At 42.3% G+C, this 20,808-nt stretch overlaps 1 protein-coding gene across 1 annotated transcript in view; it reads right to left on the reverse strand.

Annotated features, from left to right (window-relative positions):
- The window catches only part of Psmf1 (proteasome inhibitor subunit 1), a 32,403-nt gene extending 12,214 nt beyond the window's left edge, over positions 1-20,189 (reverse strand). Inside the window, exons 1-4 of the mRNA XM_008834357.3 lie at positions 19,903-20,189; positions 13,248-13,400; positions 12,005-12,087; positions 4,585-4,770 (exon numbers count right to left, since the gene is read on the reverse strand). Of these exons, the coding sequence (XP_008832579.1) occupies positions 4,585-4,770; positions 12,005-12,087; positions 13,248-13,400; positions 19,903-20,031 (551 nt within the window). The 5' untranslated portion in view covers positions 20,032-20,189. The remainder of the gene's footprint in view (positions 1-4,584; positions 4,771-12,004; positions 12,088-13,247; positions 13,401-19,902) is intronic.
- Positions 20,190-20,808: the final 619 nt, after the last annotated feature.

Genomic DNA, 20,808 nt, shown 5'->3' on the forward strand with positions numbered 1-20,808 from the left:
GTAAGTCATGAAACGTCCAAGGTCCAGACTTTTCTTCTGTAAGATACAGACAGTAGTATCCATCTCTCTAGATTGCCATGCAGATCAAAAGAGAACATATGCCTGGAATATGACAAAGAGTGCAATAGCAGTGTTCAAAACTCTTGCTACAACATAAGTTCTGTTTCTTAATGGTTGTAAAGAAGCTCTTTATTGTACATGAACCTCAGTTTCCTTATCTGTGAAATGATGATAGCTTGCTGATCTAACGGGGCTGTTGAAGTTAAGGCTAAATAAGAACATATGGATGAAATGTCTAGCATGCTGTCTGGAGTAGGCAGAACTCATCAAACAGAAGGTATAGGAATATTATTCAACTAAATTTCCTACCTGTGGATAAAATCAAGGGATTCAATATTATTCAGTTCCAAGAGAAGAAGGACAAAAATTAAGAATAGGGGATAATAGTTTCACAAGCAACAAAACAGTAAATTATTCAGGTGACGCTAGCCGAGGATAAATTTTTCCAAAACAACACTAAATCAATTGTACACCAACATGGAAGAATATGAATCTCATACCAAACACAAAAATGAATTCTGAATGGACTGAAGATCTAAACATAAAAGGTAAAACAGTAAAGCTTCTAGAAGAGAATAAATGAGAATTTCTTAGGACCTTGGGACAGGGCTAAGATCTCTTAACAGACCAAAACAACTAAATAAAGCAAGAGCACTGCTAAGCTGGTTACATACAAAAATGAAGACACAACGAACAGAGAAGAATGCCTGCAAGTCATAAACACTAGACAACCTGAAAGGAAAGTGGACATGAGGTTTGTATCAACTTTTCACAAAGGAAGAAATTCAAATAGCTAACAAGCCTTTGAAAAACAAAGTTGGAAGGCTGGGCATAGTGGCCTTTAATCCTAGCACTTGTGAAATTAAGGCCAGCCTGGCCTTCAGATAATACCATCCCAAAGACACAAAGACACAAAGACACAAAGACAGACAGACAGACAGACAGACAGACACACACACACACACACACACACACACACACACACACACAAAACCCAAATTGGTCCTATTTCATCTCAGATGTTATTTGTCCTTTTCAGTGTGCTGACATTTGCAATGGGTATGAAAGCCATGGTGGTGGTGAATTATTTGACAGTAGTACAGACCAAGGCTGCGGCACTCATCCAGCACTCACACACCCTGCCTCACCACCGCAAACCACATCCAGTTTCCTCTTAGAGTGTCCTTGATAGGCGACTAAAATGACCAAGTTTTCTAAAATGTCAGTCTTTGAGCCTATCTTTTTAATATTATGTATAATATAATGGGAAATATCACATGCATAAAGACTTTTATTACATACTACTTTCTTGAAAAAAAGTCACTGTTTTAAACTGTTAACAGAACTAGCTATCTTTTAAGGAAAACCATTATTACTTGAAAGACTAGCAGACAAACCAGGGCTATTCAGACTTGGCTATATATCTGGTAATTTCTCCAAAAGAAGTGACCTGTTGCTTAAAAGAAAATAATAGGCAGTATCCGTTACTAATTATAAAACGCAAGTTTCCAAGCAAAACCCAGCAAGCTGGAAATTTGTATTCATCATTTGCTTAACAATGTCCTAGTACTTTTCTGGCATTAGAAATATTAATGAGGGACTGGAGAGATGGTTCAGCAGTTAAGAGCACTGGCTGTTCTTGCAGAAGACCTGGGTTTTATTCCCAGTACCCACATGGCAGCTTACAACTGTTTGTAACTTCAGTTCCAGGGGAATCCAATGCCCTCTTCTGACCTCTGCAGGCATTGCATGACATGGGTACACTGACACACATGCAGGCAATACACTCATATTCGTAAAATAAAACAATTTAAAAATTAGTGAATGTGATTTTTTTGATATTTTGAAATAAAATACATCAGCTTTCAGATCTATGATCTCACAATACTTTATAAATGCCTAAATAAATGCTCTTCTGATCTCATGCATGAGAAGATCCATTCAAGAGATATGACAAGATGAGCAGCCTCTAAGGCAACAGGCACAAAGAAAGTTCATGGATATGGAGTTAAGAGTCTACATTATAACTAACTCTTAAAAAAAAATCACTACTTGTCAATATTTGGTGTAATAGTATAGAATAACCACAAAGGAGGATATTTGGAAAGGTTACTATTCTATGACTCCTCTTACCCCAGTAACCTATCCATGTAAGTCTTCAACAGAAACAACCTGTCACCAAAGACTGGAGGCAGAAGCAGAATGAGAAGATGGAGTGTAGCTCAGAGGTACCATGTATTTATCAGCATACATGAGACCCTAAGTTCCATCTCCAGCATTAGAAAAAGGGGGAAAACAAGTACAAAGAGGAAAGGGAAGAAGGGAAAATGAATGTAGCTGTCTTCTTTTCTGTGTGATTGTATACACACAGAGATAGGAGATAGATAGATGATAGCTAGATGACAGACAGATGATAGATAGACGATAGATATAGATAGATAGATAGATAGATAGATAGATAGATAGATAGATAGATAGATAGATAGATAGATAGATAGACAGATGATAGAGTTCATGCTTACAAAGAAAAACTGGAATTGCTTAAAATATGCCTCCATGCATACATGAAGGTTAGGCAAATCATAGCATATCAGTAAAACAAAATACCAGATATTACAAAAGAGATGCTTAGCATTTTGTTTGTTTTTGTTTGCTTGTTTTTGTTTTTTGAGACATGGTTTTCCTCTGTAGCCCCAGCTGGTCTAATGTTCTCTATGTAGACTAGGCTGTCTTTAATCTCTGAGATCCACCTGTTTCTGCCTCCCAAATGCTGGGATTAAATGTGTGCACCACTACACGTGGATTTTGTTTTGTTTGATGCTTAGCATTTTAATAAATAGATTATGAAACTTTGAAAAGTAGTATAGAATACAAACTATTAAAAATTACATCCTGATTAGGATTAAATGTAAGTTTAGAATGACCTAAATAAGAGTTTTATACTGAAGATTTACTTTTAGTGAAGCTGGATTAGCATAGGAAAATTTGTTTTTTAAAACAAGGGAAAGGATTTGAGGCAATTTCCTAACTCTCTGAGGATAGATGGAACCAGGGGAAGTGGACTAAATTTATAATAACAATTAAGTTAGGCTTACCATGCACACATACACATATACACACACACACACACACACACACACACTTTACAGTTTTCAGTACCTCCTAGAGTACTCAGAACACAGCCCCTATCTACCCAACAATTCTCTATTCCAATGGACTCACCTCTCCAGCCATACTCTAAGCTGAATACATTCAATATATCCCTTGACAAAATCCAACATAGCCACTCCACACTTAGAAAAACAAATCTACATGCCCCAGGTGTGGGGCAGGTAAATGCAAGTATGGAAGGGAGGATGAAACATGAGTCTGTGTCATGTGGGAAGGATAGAGGCTGCTAGTTCTATCTACTTAGAGCTGTTCAGTGATGGGTCATTTGCTTCAGGTCTAACTGAATGGGTCTAACAATCTCCCTAATTTGGGGTCTACTCTTAAATCTTGCCACTATACTCAATAAGACCATAGACAGAGCACTTTGATGGGAGTGAGGACACCTGGACCCCAACCTTGACTCTGCCTCTCTATTGGTTGGTGACCTTAGGCAGGACATCTTACCTGTTCTCTTCTGTGAAATAAGTAGGTTACATTATAAGCTTTTCCTGGTCTTTTCAAGTACTTTTTGTTGTTCTCCATTCTTGCTAGAGGAGTCAATATTTTCAAAGATTTTGCCAAATGAAACTGACAATGATAATAATTTAACTTATTCCCTATTTTAACTACCCAAAGGTATACAACTCCAAACTAAAATAAAGTAACAATAGTAGCTAACATTTATTGAGTGCTTATTACATGACCTATAGTGAACCCTCCCGTTACCATACCAACCCTACTGTTACTCCCACACTGTAGGCTCCAGACCAAGAAGTGCTGTGCTAGCTAGACTACAGTGCCCTGGTCTTTGTCCTCTCCACCACAGCAGAAGCTCCAGATCTATTGCTGCTAAACTAATATTCAAAGACATTGGACATGACTTACTTATAGCTATTCTGGCAATCTTTTGAGGTTATCAGAGAAGTGGGAGGGGGCACATAGGGTGGCTGGCAGTGGGAGTAGTGTGGCACAATGAAATGGGGCAGACACTGGGGCTGCATCTTCTCCAGGATGGTGCTTCTGTCCCTTTGCATTTTTCCCCAAAGCCTGGATTAGGGCCCTGTACAAGGAGCTCTGGAATGAGTAACTGTGAATCTTCTGGGCATTAGCCCTGGACCCTCAGGCAGATGAAGAGGCTGTGTGGCCTCTAGAAAGGAGGCAGGTAACATGAGAATGCTGGGTAGTTAGGGTGACTGGTAGCAATGCAAGAACTCATTCATCTATTTATGTCTCCATTTTCTACTCCATATGCCAAGACTTTTGACAATTCTGTTGAAGACACATGTAGGCCAGGAGACATCAAGGGACAGAACGAGATAGATAGTGGGATCCTGTCACAGAAGCATGGGCAGACTGCTAGGGCTCTATACTCACCAAGGAGGCTGCCGGCTGGTGTGAGGATGATGTGGGGGAATACGGAGTGGGTCCACCTCACTGGCAGTGGCAGGTGGGAACTCCCGATGAGGACTGCTTACACGAGCCTTCTCCCACTGCTCATGGATAGGTGTGATAATTCCAGATCTGATCAGAGACCGAAGCTCCTCACTGTTCCTGTAGGTCCTGCAGGAAGGAGATGAGGAGTCAGTTTCCTGCAGTTGGCTGGGAACCTTGTGTACAGAATTCTGTTGGCAGACGCGGTGGCCTTGAGAACTTCTGGCCTTGCGCTTGTCCCATTTTCTGTGGTGGGAACAGGCCGTCTGGCAGATCTGGGCGAAGGGGGCAACAGCCTGGTGCCGTCTCCAAGATTTGGGCCTAAGTTTCTTAGGCATCTGAGTTGCCCCTCCTCATTTACCACTCCATTAGAAAGAGGTGCGGGGAGGGCACAGGGCCTGGACTGGCTGCTCCTCTGTCCCTATGCCACCTCTCCTTTAGCCTCATTATGTGTTCATCACGTGTCATGGGAATAGTCATGAAAGGCAAAGGCTCTGTGGGAGGATGAACCAGCTTTCTGATATGAAGGAGGAGGGAAAGGTTCTGGGGCTCTTGGTCTAGTTCAGACAGTAACTCAGGGGTCCTAGGAAGGTTGCTCCTACCAGCTGCCCCTGAGAGGCTGTGGAAGATAAGTATTTTGAGCTACAGCTAAGGGTTGGAGGTCAGATGAGATGGCACAAAGTGGGCAGGCCTCTAGAGCTCCTTAAAAACTCCGTGTTTACAACAAGCCACTTCCGGACCATAAAGTAAACTTTATACCTGAAAGCCTACAGAGTATGTTCCCTGACCATGTGGAGCCACCATAGAGCTCAAAACAGAAAAGACTTCAAATTCATGAGAATCAAGCAACATGTTTCTAGGTAACTCAGGGATCAAAGAGCAAATCCTGAAAAAGAAAAGAAAACAAAACAAAACCCCCCAAATCCTTAATACTGAATTAAAATGAAAATATAACCATTAAAAAATATATAACAGACAGAGCATTGGAGAGGAAACTTTATGGTATTAAAAGCTTATATCCGCACAGAAGAAAGATCTCAAATCAATAATAAAAAATTTTACCTCAAAATCTGAGAAAAACAGTAAATCAAACCCAAAGCAGGGAGAAGAAAGAACATAAGAGCAGAAATCGATAAAATGGAAAACAAAAAATCAGAAAATGAAACAAAAAGGTGTTCTTCAAGATAATACAACTGAAAACCTCTAGTAAGATTGATACACGACTGAAATGGGATATTACCACAGGTCTAGAGCCACTGAAGGACAGTCAGGGGATGCAAAAAAGAACACAATCCAACTTAGAACAATCAATTCTTTAAAAAATAGATGGTGGGCTAGAGAGATGGCTCAGTAGTTAAGAGCACTGACTGCTCTTGCGGAGGACCTGGTTAGGTTTCTAGCATTCACATGGCAGCTAACAATCATCCTAACTCCAGTTCCAGGGTTATCCAAAGCCTTCTGACTTCCTTGGGCACTGTATTACTTACACACATGCAGGCAATACATTCATACACATTAAATAAAAATAAAATGTTTTTTAAAAATAGATGGCAATTTGGTCAAAACAAAATACATTATCTCAACAGTTTTATTAAAGTAACTGAACTCATACTTAAGATGCACCTCCTCTGCCCAGAAGAGACACCTCCAAGCTTAAATACAGTGAAATCTACCAAACAGAGAACTTCATAGCCACTCTCAGAAAATACAAGAGGCAATGCATCCCAATTATTTCAGGAAGCCAGTACTAGTCTGATATCAAAACTAAACAAAGAATAAACCAACCAACCAAAATTATTGTAATCTCTCCTTACGAATTCAGAAACAAAAACCCTCAACAAAATATTAAAATTGAATTTAAAAATGTATTAAAATTATACAATATGACCAAGTAGGATTTATTCTAGGTGTGTGAGGCTGGTTTAATATCCACAAATTAATGTAATCAACCATACCAGTAAGAAAAAAATGCATATAATATCAATGAATACAGAAAAGCCATTTCACAAAACTCCTACATGATAAACCTACTCATAATTAAAACTCTCCATACTAATAACAAAGAGAACTAAGAATACAGGAAAAGTTCCTCAGCTTAATAAAGAGCACCTGCCAAAAGCCTAGTTAACAATACAATTAATGGCAATGGGAACAAGGCAAGAATGTTCTCTATTTGCCTGGGACATAATAGTCTATTTTGTAATTCCCAAGAAAAATCTCAAAATAAAACTCAAAACTTCAGCTATTAAGGAAATGCAAATTAAAATCCTAATGAGATATTACCATGTATCCAACAAAGAATAGTATAAAACCAAATGCTAGCAAAGATGCAAAAATGAGAACAAATTGCGAGGGGTTAGGGACCTGGGGCTGAACGTTGCTAGAGAAGACCACCAGGAAAGATCCTGGTGGTAACAAAAATGTTTTGTATCATAGTATCTAAGGAATAACTTGGCTACAATATTGCAGCAGTTTTTTGTTTTTTTAAAAAAATATTTTATTTATTATTTTTATTTTATGTGTATGAGTATATTGCCTGCACGTATGTGAGTGCACCTGTGTTGCACAAGAGGGCTTCGGATTCCCTTGGAACTGGAGTTAAGGATGGTTCGTAGCTGCCATGTGGGTGCTGGGAATCGAACCCGGATCCTCTGCAAGAGCAGCCAGTGCTCTTAACTGCTGAGCTATCTTTCCAGCCCGTTATTGTAGCAGTTTTGTAAGATGTTATACTGAGGGTCAGCAAGATGACTCACTTGGTAAAGGTGATTATCACCAAGCCTGACAACCTGAGTTCAATTCCTGGGACCCACATGGTAGAATGAGAAAACTGACTTCCATATGCTGTCCTCTCTCCTTCACACTCTCCTCCAAAGGGTCTATTATTTCTTATAACTGCATGCTAGTTTTATAATTATCTCAAGATAAAGCTTAATAAAAAATATGTTATTAAGACTGGAGAGATGGCTCAGTGGTTAAGAGTACTGGTTCTGGGCTGGAAAGATGGCTCAGCAGTTAAGAACACTGAGTGTTCCTGCAGAAGACCCGGGTTCGAATCCCAGTGCCTACATGGCAGCTAATAACTGTCCGCAACTCCAGTTCCAGGGGATCCAACAGTCTCTTCTGTCCTCTGCAGGCAGTGCACAACATGGGTGCACTTACCTACATACAGGCAATACATGCATACACATGTTATCCCCAGGTTGGTTCCTTGGGATCTGACGCCCTCTTCTGGCCTTTTCAGGCACTGTACACACATGGTACACTTAAATACATGCAGGCAAAATACTCATACACATAAAATAAAAATAAATAAATAGCTGGCTGTGATGGCATGGACCTATAATCTCAGCACTTGGGAGGTGGAGGCAGGAAGAACAAAAGTTCAAGGCTGGCCTCTCCCTCATAGCAAGTTCAAGACCAGCCTGGGCTACATGAGACCCTGTCTCAAATAAACCAAAACCAAAACCACATTTATTATATAATCATAAAATAAAGTGAGATAATGAGAATGGACCAGTAGTTTCAGGTTCTCTCCTCCACAGAAGGAGGCCCAAGGACAGCAAAAGGAGAAGCAAATGAATAAGGTACCTGTACTTCCTGTCCTAAGCCTTTCCGACAGAGTGACTCAACTGCTATTAGCTTAGTATGTCTATCCTAAAGAATGCAATGCTTGAAGGAAGAGTTCCATGGTCAAAACTGTAGTAGCTGCAAGCTGGGCATGGTAGCACATACATGTAATCCCAGCACTAGGAAGGCTGAGGCTGCCTGGGCTACTTAGCAAGACCCTTTCACAAAAGCAAACAAACCAAAAGTACAGCAGCTACAATGGCTTGGAAGATCTGAGAGCCCATGGCCATACACAGACCATGTTCCTACTCAGCATATAGAATCCAGGCACTCTGCTGCTTCTCTACTCAGCTGGGTAGGGAACAAAATGAACCCCTTTCCCTTCAATCAGGAGCTGTGTGTAATACAAGAAAGCCTTTATCTCCCTGGTGGGTATTTTCCTGTAGAAATCAGCCCTGATTCAAGAACTATCTTTTTTTTTTAACTTAAAAAAAATTATTGAACATTTCATATATGCATATAAAGGTGTTCTGATCAAATCCATGCCCACTCCCTCCCCTCCAACTCCTCCCATATCTCCCCATCACTTTTTCCTGAACAATTTTGGGTATTCTTTCTTTTTTGTTTCTTTATGGGGCTTTTTGCTACTCTAACATTCCCCCCTCTAAAGAGGTAACTCTAAAATCTTTTAGGAATTAGATAAGAGCTCCCAAATACTTTTGACATTTTTGGCCTTTGGAACAGAGTATGTTGCTAACAGGCCCAAGGACATTTTGACTTTTAGCCAAGAAACTGGCTACTTTTCTTTGGGGTCTTTTTACCCTAACTGCCTAGCCAATTCCTACCTCCTATTCTTATCACACCATCCATTAAGAGGTTACCCAACTTGTGGATAGGGAATTGGGATGCAGACCACTCTGGCTTATTCCATGCTGAACAGGGATGCAGGGTGAGGTAACTGTGGTGCCCCTTCAGTGGGTCTATCTAAGACTCCCACATTGCATAACTCTTAACCGTAGGGCGAAAAGAAAGTCCTTGACTGGTACCTAGGCGATGTGAAGGAGAAGAAAAGGCAAGAGTAGTTAGCATTACAAGTTCTAGACAGGGAACCAGAAAAAAGTCAAAACAAGGGAAATTTCAAATGGAGAACTGTCAAGTCTTAAAGCAGACGTTCTCATAGATTTTCCTCGTCTTAGAAGAACAAATGCCATTTTGGTAGTGAGATGACAATCATCCTGTCTGATGCAGAAAGGGCAAGGCAGACAGGGTTATACTTCTTAGCAAACCGGTGTACACAGATTTGAGAGACAAAGATTCCTACCCACAAGAGGCAACCCACAATGACTTTATAAGGAGGACCAGATAGAAGTAGGCTAGAGAACTACAGCACCACACTGCAGCTGGAAGCAGAGGGAGGGAAGGAAGCCAGTAGGAAGGTGATCCATAGCCAGTTCTCAGGGTCTATGCTTCCATAAGATGATTCCTGGTGATGAGACTTTCCTCCTTTTTGCATTACTAAAAAGAGGGCTCAGCACACATGAAGACTAGGTTTGACCTATAGTACCACAAAAGGAAACATATATATTTCAAGCCTTTAAAAAAAGGAAAAAAATGAAAGTCTAAGAAACTATACTAGTTAAAATGAATTAGAGACATAAAAATTAATGCAATGTGCAATTTTTAAGTGAATAAGAAAACAAAAACAAAGATGATCTCTGAAGGACACTATTGGGATAGGTACAGAAATCTGAATGGAGACTGCATAGGAAATGATACTATATCAATGCTACATTCCTGATTGTGACAAGTATTTAAAGGTTAAAGAGGAAGCTGCTCTTTTTTTGTTTGTTTGTCTTTTTGAGACAGGGTCTCTCTTAGTCCCAGCAGTCCTGGAACTCACTATGTAGACCAGGCTGGCCTTGAACTCACAGAGATCTGCCTGCCTCTGCCTCCCGAGTGCTGGAATTAAAGGTGTGCTCTTCTAAGAATAGGTTTCTGGTCTGGGGAGAAGGCTCAGGGGGTGAAGCACTTCTGACTGAAGTGTGAGGACTTGAATTCCAATCCCCAGAACCCACATAAAGTGGCATGCATCTGTAACCTCAGTGTTCTGTTAGGCAGAGACAGAATTCCTGGAAGTTTACAGGCCAGCTAGCCTGGGGTATACAGTGACAAAACAACAGAAACCCTGCTTAAACAATGTGGAAGGTAAGGACTGATGACCAAGACTGTCTTCTGACCTTCAAATACATGCTGTGGAACACGCACGCGCATATCACACACATGCATTCATACACACACACACACACACACACACACACACACACAGAGTTATATGCTACAATATTTAGGGATTTAAGTTCATAAAGTCTGCAAATAATTCCCAGATGGTTCAAGAACAAAAAATAGTATAAGAAAATTAATTAAAAGCAGCAAAATGTTAAATTGGTGAATTTAGGTGATGGCTAAGTGGATGTCTAAAGCATATCTTTGCAAACATCTCTCTTCTATAGCTTACAAATTTCAAAATATAAGCTTAGGATGTCAACTGAATGAGAAGTCACAAATTGGGAGAAAATATTTGGCGACTACTTATCAGATAAGGAATTGTCATCCAAAACATACAATGAACTCTTAAAGCTCAGTAAGAAATGAACAACCTAAGTTAAAATTGAGCACAGGATCTGAATAGACCTCATCAAAGAAAAAGTACACAGAGCAAGTAAGTTTAAGAGAGATGCTCCATATCCTGTCTCTAGAGTTCTACACTAAACGCAATGAGACTCCACCTATGACAATGGCCAAATGGCCAAATGTTGACAAGGGTGTGGAACAGCAGAAATTCTCTTCTTTCTTTGCTGTCAGGAATGAAAAACAGTGCAGTCGCCTGGAAAGACAGTTTGTATGGAATCACTTTCCAGTCACATGTCATTCTGGAAAAGGTAACAGGATCAGTGCCTCCCAGGGATGGTAAGGAATGAACCGGTGAAAAGCAACCAGTTTTTACAGTGTGAAACTACTCCACATGACATGATGTGAATACAACATTAAATGTACATTTAAAACTATAGAATGTACAACAAGAGCAAACCCTAATATGGAGGCGGTGTATCAATGCAGGCATATGGCTTGTAACAGAGGCACCACTTTGGTGCCAGATGATGATGGGGAAAGCCATATGCTGGGAACTGTAGGCAGATGGGAACAAATCTTCTGATCTAAAAAGTAAAGTTTATTAAAGAAAAAAAAAAGCTAGGGATAAAATGAATAGTTGATTAGGCAAACTTCCTCTGAGGAGTCTACTCTTTTTAAAATATGTATTTTATTGTGTGTGTGCATGTGTGTAAGTATACTCATGCCAAGATGCATATATGGAGGTCAGAGGGCAACTCTCTAGAGTCATCAGATCTCTCCTGCCACTTTGTGAGATCCAGGGATGGAACTCAAGCTGTCAGGCCTTCAAGCAAACAACTTTATTTGCAAGTGCCTCTGCCCACTGAGCAGGCTGGCCCCTGAGGCACCTACTCTTGACTGAACTAGTTGGCTTAGCCCTAACTCTGTAGCCACTGTTAATATCTGTGGATGCTTGAACGCATCATTTTACTTCATGGGACATTTTCTATGTGAGTTTTCTTTTAAATATAAAATAACAGAGAAGAGAACTGAGAACTGACTGTGCCAGGAAGGAAAGTTCTTCTGTCAATCTCACTTAATTCTCTTGGCACTTCTAACCTATTCCTCATTTCTTGCCATTTATTCTCCCTTCCTTTTCTCAGGGAAAAGTATCATTTGGAAGTACCTGTGGAAATCACTCAGGTCTTCTGCACCAATATAATCATTTAAGTTCAGAGTCAAGTCTGCCACTTGCTGTGTGCCATATTCCTAGAAAAATGAAAACAGAAAATGAGAGATGGGGTGAGGGGGCAATATTTCTGGGTTAATTAGGTATAGGTGAAGGCAGGCAAGGAATTGAGGTACCCAATGGTCACACAACTCTAACTTGGAATGACATGGAGAAGCAGGCCCAGCTAGAGCCACATCATCAGTGGCTAATGAGGAGCACCAGACCAGCAGTATTGGTTAGTACCTAAGGCTGGAAGTGGGTAACAGCAATGGTTTCTAGGTTTGGGGTATAGATTTTAGAAGTACAGCTTTTAATCTATTTCAGTAAGCTGATTCAGTTCTTTTATCTGCTTAAACTAACCTGGAGAGACTCCATCATTTACAACTAAGATCTAAACGCTCAACAATAAGGGAAAGGGCAGTGGACTAATGTGTGACACTTAAAGAGAATGGAGTTTATCTGTCTGTGCTCTTATATAAAGACCTATAAAACACATTGAATGGAAAAAGCCAAGTATGGTGTAATACAGCCAGGCACTTTCATGAACACAAACAGGCAACCAAGACAGAACAAGAAAGTCACTGTCCTCAATGTGCCCACAGTTCAAGGGCAAACGATAGGCATCAATGTAAAGCACAAGTAAGTGCATAAGGAAAGCAAATAAACTGATGGAGTGGAGAGCCATCATCTAGACTTTCTCAGCAGGTGGGATGGATAGTCAGGACTGAGCTTCACAAGTAAGTAAAAAAAAAAAAGACAGGAGCTTAGGCAGGCTGAAGGAATGTCAGAATGATGGGTGGTGGGGAGTAGGGTATGCATGGTGCGGAGTACGGTATGCATATGTGTGATGTGGTGAAGTGAGGGTAGTTTCCAGCACAAGAAACACGAAATATAAGGCTCCCAAGTAGCAAAACCTCTACTTATTTAAGAAACTAAAAGATCTGGTACTATAGTAGCCTTTTTGCCGTGAAGAGAAAGTCTCTCTTTTGCAAGACAGGCAATGAATACCTTTGCACACAAAGCTTTTCTGTATATATTGTATATACTTTTTTTTACCTCAGAAGAAAGATCCAGATGTGAGATTGCTAGTAAAAGCTTTGGAACATTAGTAGCTCTGGATCCACACTGTTACAACGGATTTCTAAACAGTCATCCCAATGCCCCCACCATCAGCAGCCCTACAGCCGCAGAGGCTCACCAGTACATTGATGATCATGCTGTTCTCCACAGTGACAGCTTTCAAGAGGAGTTTTCTGGCCCCATCCTTAGACTCATACCGGAGGACATACAGATCTTTATTGCTGTTCCATGTGGGTGGCAGCAGTTCTGACTTCTTATCACTGGGACCTGGCTGAGAAGACACCACGGTTGAGAAGAGAAAGATCATGACCTCAAAACACAAAGCTATAAAGGACTGTATTACTACAGTCTAATTTCACTCCTCATATCACAGTGAAGTGGTATGTCTCAGAACATATACAAGTCAGAGGTCTAGGACCCAGTGCTCTCACCCAGGTGTCTGGTTGCCTTGATGATACAACACAGGAGGAATGTGTCAAGAAGCTGCAGCCTTGGGCTGGGAATATACCTCAGCGGTAGAGTGCTTGGCTAGCATGTGTGAGGCCCTAAGTTTAATTCTTAGAAACACACACACACACACACACACACACACACACACACACACACAGCAGTAACAACAATTAAAAAAATCCTACAGCCTTGGCTTAATCACCACCTCCTCTCTATTGTCCTGCTAAAAATCAGACCAATCATCTCAAGGGTCACTGTGAAATTCTAAAGCAGTGTTATCCACAGTTCAGACTCTGGGTTATCTGTGATAGGATCACCAAAAAGTTGACTAAAAGGAAGACCCTAATGGAGACTCCTCAACCAACTGCAGTGGTTTAACAAAACTCATGAACAATCATCATATACACTCCAAATGTAGTATATAGAAAGATTAAAAAATTATAAACTAGAACCCTATATAGTGATCACCAGCTTAGGAAACATGGTATGTCCAGTCACTAAACATTATCACTAAAGCCGTGAACTTGTCTCCTTCTCCATGGATAGTAGCCAATACTCTATTTTTAGGACTTTTAAACTTTTCCTTCACACTGCATTACTACACATGCAATCACAAAAATATGGTGCTTCAAATGCTTCTGAATTCAATCACCCACTCTTCACCTTATTTTCTGAGGCATGGTCTCTCATTGAACCTGGAGCTCTTTGATTAAGCTGGCCAATAAGCTCCAGGGATGTGTCTCTCCCTCTTCACCCCTGACCTTTACCCTCTCCACAGCCCTGGGTATGGCTGGGGTTGCACACCCTTGTGTCTGGCTTTTCTCTGGGTCCTAGGAATCTGAACTCTGGTGTTCATGCTGGCATGGCAGGCACCAACTGAGTCTGTCCTCAGCCCAACACTTGCCCTTTTTATTCAATATTGTTTCTGGATGCTCACTCATGTAGATGCATTTATCTGCACCTGATTCACTATACAACTATGCAGTGTTCCATCAAATCATTATGCTGCAATTCACACATGTGCTGGTTAATGGAGATTAGAAGTACTTCTAGTCTACTTCTTCCATTATAAACAATGCAGCTATGAACACATTGTACACATGGCCTGAAGGAAGAACTTATAAAAGCACACTGGTCACAAGACAGTGATGGGCACTCCCACTTGCAGTATGCAAGCCCTGGTGTTGGAAACATTGTTATTATTCACTTGCTAATTTTTACTAATTTAGTGGATTGTAAAATGCATCTTTAAAAACAAGTTTTTATTATTTTTATGTGTATGAGTGTTTTGCCTGCATGTAGGTTAGTGTATCCATGTCCTGCAATGCCTATAGAGGACAGAAGAGAATGTTAGATCCCCTGGAACTGGAGTTACAGTTATTAGCTGCCATGTGGGTGCTGAGAACTGAACCCAGGTTCTCTGCAAGAGCAGCCAGTGCTCATAACTGCTGAGCCATCTCTCCAGCCCCTGTAAAATGTATCTTGCTATGAGTTATGATGTTCTCCTTTCCCTACTTAATAATTCTAAGCTTTCCCTTTCACACATTATAGAGTATGAAAAAGTTTTCAAATTATCTCGATGGCAAAAATAAGTAGAGTGGTTTCTGGGTGGGAAGAGGTTCCCTATAAGAAAAACAATGCATAAGCATTTGTTCAAATACTAGCAATCAGAGCACAGCTGAAATAATGGGATCTAGGGTTACACCCATCCAACAGGCTACTACTATAGGTTTTTCCTTTTTTAAAATTATTTTTTTCCCTGGATGCTTGCCTGGGTGTGAGCAGACTTTCAGGCACTGCTGGTGGACATTTAAACTCATACAGGCCTTCTGCAGAATAAAGGACCTATGGGAGATCTGACAAGCAAAGGAGATCTTCATCTCAGCCTTGGCTAGAGCAGCCAAAGCAGAAGTAAAATGCAAAATATGCTTACAGTGGTATAGTACACAGCAGTCAGAGAGAACACACTCGATCTAAGTTAAAAAAAAAGTATGAAGAGGGACCAGAGAGAATGTAAGAGCTGGAGCGGGGGAGGAGTGCTATGAAATGCTGTGTCTGGATAAGACATGGCCATTGCAGTGACACACTCACAGCAGCTATGGCCACCTGCACAAGATCAAGACAACGACAGTTAATATTCCAGCAGGCAGCACTACTGGATTCAGTGAGTTACAAAAAGAGAGGATATAAAGGTGTGGGTGGGGTTTGAAGGGAGTGGGAGGAAGAAGTTAGGGGTGGATAGGATCAAGATAAATTGTATACATATATGAAGTTGTCAAAAAATTAATAAGGAGCCAGTGCTCAGCAGTTAAGAACACTGGCTGCTCTTCCACAGGACCTGAGTTCAGTTCCCAGCCACCCACATGATGGCTGAAAACCATCCATAAATCCAGTTCCAAGGGATCCAACGCCCTTTTCTGGCCTCCATGGGCATTGTATGACACAGGTGCAGTTACATACATGCAGGCAATACACTCATACACATAAAAATAAAAATAATAAATATTTTTAGGGGCTGGAGAGATGGCTCGACAGTTAAGAGCACTGACTGCTCTTGCAGAGGACCCGGGTTCGATTCCCAGTGCATGACACGGGTGCACTCACATACATGCAGGCAATGCACTCATACACATAAAATAAAAATAATAAAATTTTTTTTAATAAATAAAAGATCTTAAAAATACATACATAAGGGCTTATGGGAAAAGTAAGGTTTATACCCCAGTACCATTCCTGTAAGAAACTTTAAAAAGCACACATTTGTATTGTTCAGCATGGAACAACTTGATTGGAAACTGTATTCCTGAAAACAGGATGGGAAGGAGTGAGACCAGAGATGAAGAAGAAGGGGAAAAGATAAAGGTCTGGACACACAGAACCTTACAGACATAAGGGCTTATGGGAAAAGTAAGGTTTATACCCCAGTACCATTCCTGTAAGAAACTTTAAAAAGCACACATTTGTATTGTTCAGCATGGAACAACTTGATTGGAAACTGTATTCCTGAAAACAGGATGGGAAGGAGTGAGACCAGAGATGAAGAAGAAGGGGAAAAGATAAAGGTCTGGACACACAGAACCTTACAGAGGAGGCACAAGGTGAGGCCATGGATTGAGAAGTGCTGGCCTTTCCTCTTTGGCTACCCCTGGTACTTGGAAATCCATTGGGAAAGTAGTCCCAAATACTCAGGATGTTATAAGTAGCTAACTTGGCTAGATGACAATGAAAACTCACAGGCCTGAAGCAGAGACATGAGAGTGACCAGAAAATAAAAGTACAACTAACCAAGCCATACTGAGAAACTATTCTCTTACTCAAACTGTGCAGACTTCCTTTATGTTCAGTGTTGTAGGTTTTAAGGGTTACTTTGGAAGTCAGAGGTAACATGCCTTATCTCAGTTGTCAGGGCCTTTAAATTTCTACTACCTTCTGTTTCTGCTCCCCACCTTCAGCTTCCAGAGCAAGAAAGAATCCCTAGGATCAGGTAAGGCTGGCTGATGTCTCTCAAAGTGGAGAGACTATTCTCCTGAAAACAGGTGGGACTGACCAACCCTGGCATTATCAGGCCAAATATGGCATGTGGCCGCCCTCTGGCCCTGAGGTCAAATATCAAGCACCCCAGGTGGCTGTAGCTGCAAAGTAACCAAAGTGTATGGTTGTATAATTTAACTCCCTCAGACGAAAACTTTAAGGCCTGAGAGGAGCTGAGACCCACCACAGGTCAAAGCAGGTCAGGCTGGAGATTTTTCTCAGACAGATCCACTATACTGGCCCCAAGAAAATAAAGGTAACTGCCATCTTAGGCAAAATCCTGTATTGGCTACTGAACTCACTCCAGTGCCCCTAGACAAACATGCAACCAAAATAAACAAACAGGTCATCTTCCATACACTGTTTTTGCTACCTGTGTTGAGCTCCTGCAACCTAGAGATGCAGGATCCAAGTATCTTTGGGGAGGACAAGTTGACTACAGAATGGGAGTTTTGGAAGACATTGCCTGCTCCCACTGTCCACCTCAACATTAAATCCTGCATGCTCTTGGAGGGGACAGTGTATGGATTTCAGAACTAGAGCACCACATTTGTTTCTCCCTGCCCTTTCTCCTGAAGTCCTTTCAGGGCTCAGGTTACACGTGACCTTCACTCACTTCTGATGGATCTATTCTTACTCTGAGTAAAAGCCAAAAAAATCTGGAGAGGTATCTTTCCTGTTAATTTATTTAAGACAATTTAATTTCTCTGCCTGGACCAGCAGACCAATAATGCTTGCCAAACTCAGAGGATATCTGTGTTGCCTCTCCAGCCTCCTCCTGCCACCTACACTTCTGGGGATTATAAGAGAAAAACAAAGTACCAAAAGTGTGTGCTTGACTATGGTTAAACAGAAAGCTACATTTTCTGCTTTCTCTTTGGTTTTGTCTCTGCCACTGTAGAACTGTGTATGTAAAATTTGAAGAGCCATTAACCAACAAAAATCTGGCCACTGGTTTGGTCTCCTTGTTGAGATCAGGGCCACTTGTCATAAGAGCACTATAGCCGGGTCAAGTGGTTCAGGTGGCAGGGGGCCGGAGATGGCCAAAGACATGCTTAGAAAATTTGGTTCTCTGTTGTAGGAGTCTAAGGATTCAGAAGAAAAAGGAGGGGGAAAGAACAAGGCAGACATGTTCTATCTGAAGGGTGAGACCACAGGGGGATTCCAAGGTCAAAGTTAAGTCAGACTACAATTGAGAGATGTTAAAGACTAAAAAGCTGGAATGGGCAGGTGAGGACGTATAGGTTTCAAGGGGACAAGGGTTATGAACTGAGAGGGGAACATGACACTTTCGAAACCTGGGAGTTAGGGAGAAGGGGCTGTCTCTACCTGGTCCAAGGTCTGAAAGGATGAAAAGCAAGTAAGAGGAACGAAGTGCAGCATGAAGAGAAAGGCCAGGGGCAGATGAATTTGGAAGAAATGTTCTTGCTTCTGTGTGTGCGTGTAAGGCCAGCCATTCTTTTCCTGCTTTGTTTGGGAGTCCTAAAGCCCACATGAAGACTGAAGGATGAGCCTGGAGGTTGAAATAGGGGTGCTGAGGGTGCACATGGAATCCCAAGGAGCCAATAGAGGTTTGGGAGGGAGGAAAAGTGGGGGAGAAAAGGGAGAAAGGGAGAGATAAACACTTTTTGTGAACCAATTCCTTTTGATGTAAAAAGTGTAAAAGGGGTAGAGTGCTGTGAATCCTTAGTTTTATAGGATAGAGCTAGGCAGGGGCATGCCTAGCTAGGTGCTCAGAATATCCAACATGCATCTGAGGAGGGGCTTCATAAAGTGGTGTCAGAAAACTTAGTAAAACTCTGACATATATCTAAGAAGCTAAAAATAATCCAGTTTGAAAATTGATGCAGTTATAAATGGAGAAAGATTAAAATCTCACTGTAAGATCCAAGGGGTGAGGTGGCCTTCTCTCCAGAACTGGCCTGAGTTAGATGCCAGGACAGTGGAGCCCTGCATGCGCAAATATGTGTCTGTGTAGAGAATGGCTGGGAAGGGTATTTCCTCTGATGAAGCAGATGGGAAATAGAGGGGCACTAAGGGGACCAGGCTAGGTTCACCCAAAAAGCTGATCTGTAGGAAGATGTGGAGAGTGACAGTCATAGGAACCACAATGTTGGGGCAGAGAATCAGTGAGATGAGCTGGGCCCACACTGGGCCTCTATAGGGATGTCAACAAAGCAGGAGGTAGAATCTGGGGATGGGGGAGTAGGTGGGATTCGGGAGTGGACAGCTATGGGGAGGACTCTCACAGAGAAGGTGTTAGATGAAGGGTGCTGTTTCCAGGAGCCTGGGCTGTTGATGAGTTGTGAGTGGACTGTGCTGCTCCATGAGTGAAGGGTGGGGTTGTGTGAGATCTCTGTGCTTATGCTGAAGGGTGAAGAAGGGGCCCCAAACTGGGGCTGAGTAGATCAAAGCTCACCACCATACCTGCAGGTGTCTGGGGGGTGCTCTGAGTTGGGTATGTAGCATTGAGTACCACCCCACCCCAACCCGTGCCATGGCTGTGTGGTTAAGACGCTTAGCTTAGAGGAATCAGATGAGTGTGAATCCTGGGAATGCTGCAAACCTGTCTAGGTATCAGATCCACACATGGCCCGAGAGACTGCTAGGTGGTGCTGGGACGCCTGTCTGTCCTCGGGTTTGCGCTCACGCTGTGCCAGCTGTTGGCTGGGGCGCCGGGCCGGCAGACCTACGACGTCAGAGGCCTCGGGCCCCGGCTTGGCAAGGCCAGGCGAGGCCTTTAGGCCTCTAGTTCCTACTCCCTATCCACCAAGGCCAGCTCCGCGGCGTACCTGGTCGCCGACGCCCAAGCCATAGTAGCCGTTTGTCACCACTTCCCAGTGCAGGAAGCAGACGAGCGCGTCCTGCGGGCAGCTGATGGCCGGCATGGCCGACGCGAAGAGCACCTCCAAGCCCGCCATGGGCGGTCCCGGCTTCTGTGGGAAGAAAGGGAGGGAACAGAGCAGCGAGCCGAGTCGCCCCCGGGCAGCGGGACCCCACAGTGTGTGGCCTTCTGTTCTGGCTCTGTCCGCCCCTGCGCCCAAAAGCAGAAGCCGGCGCCGGAAATGGTACCAAACGCCCCCGCTCTTTTGCCAGCGCTCCGGCTGGAAACACCAACGCCGCGCTGAAAGGTTCCGCTGGCGAGCGCGCGGGTTGGGCGCGGCCATTCTATGCTGGATTCGGCATCCTCCTACAACCTGCGTGCTAGGCGTTACATCCTTATCCTCCGGGAGAGGCCACTTGGCTACCGTAGACCTCCCATTCGCAAAGTGGGGTGTGTGCTAGACCGAGTTAGAATTTAAGAAATCTGGGTTAGATATATTCATAATAGTTATTAGCACACATGCAGTGCTTGCCACGTGCCACCTTATTCTAAATGCTCAACGTGTGTGCATTTATTGAGGCCCCTAGATCCAACCTTATACCGTTGATATTAATGATAATATCACTTAATTGGCTCTTGGAACCTGGCAGCTTGACTTCTAGGATAGCATTTATTACATGTTCGTTGTGTGCTAAATCTGGTTCCAAAACCTTTACATCAACAAATTCACGGAGTATATTTGTTACTCATCCTTATTTTACAAATGCCAAAATAGATCAGAGAGTTGAAGCGACTTTCTCCAAGAAAACAAAGCTACTACCACAGAGCTGGAGCTCCTGACCCAATTACCAAATGTTAGCTAGCTGCTTGTTTG

The sequence above is a fragment of the Nannospalax galili genome, unplaced genomic scaffold (assembly GCF_000622305.1).
Source record: "Nannospalax galili isolate Female #2095 unplaced genomic scaffold, S.galili_v1.0 scaffold811, whole genome shotgun sequence".
Taxonomy (NCBI): Eukaryota; Metazoa; Chordata; class Mammalia; order Rodentia; family Spalacidae; genus Nannospalax; species Nannospalax galili.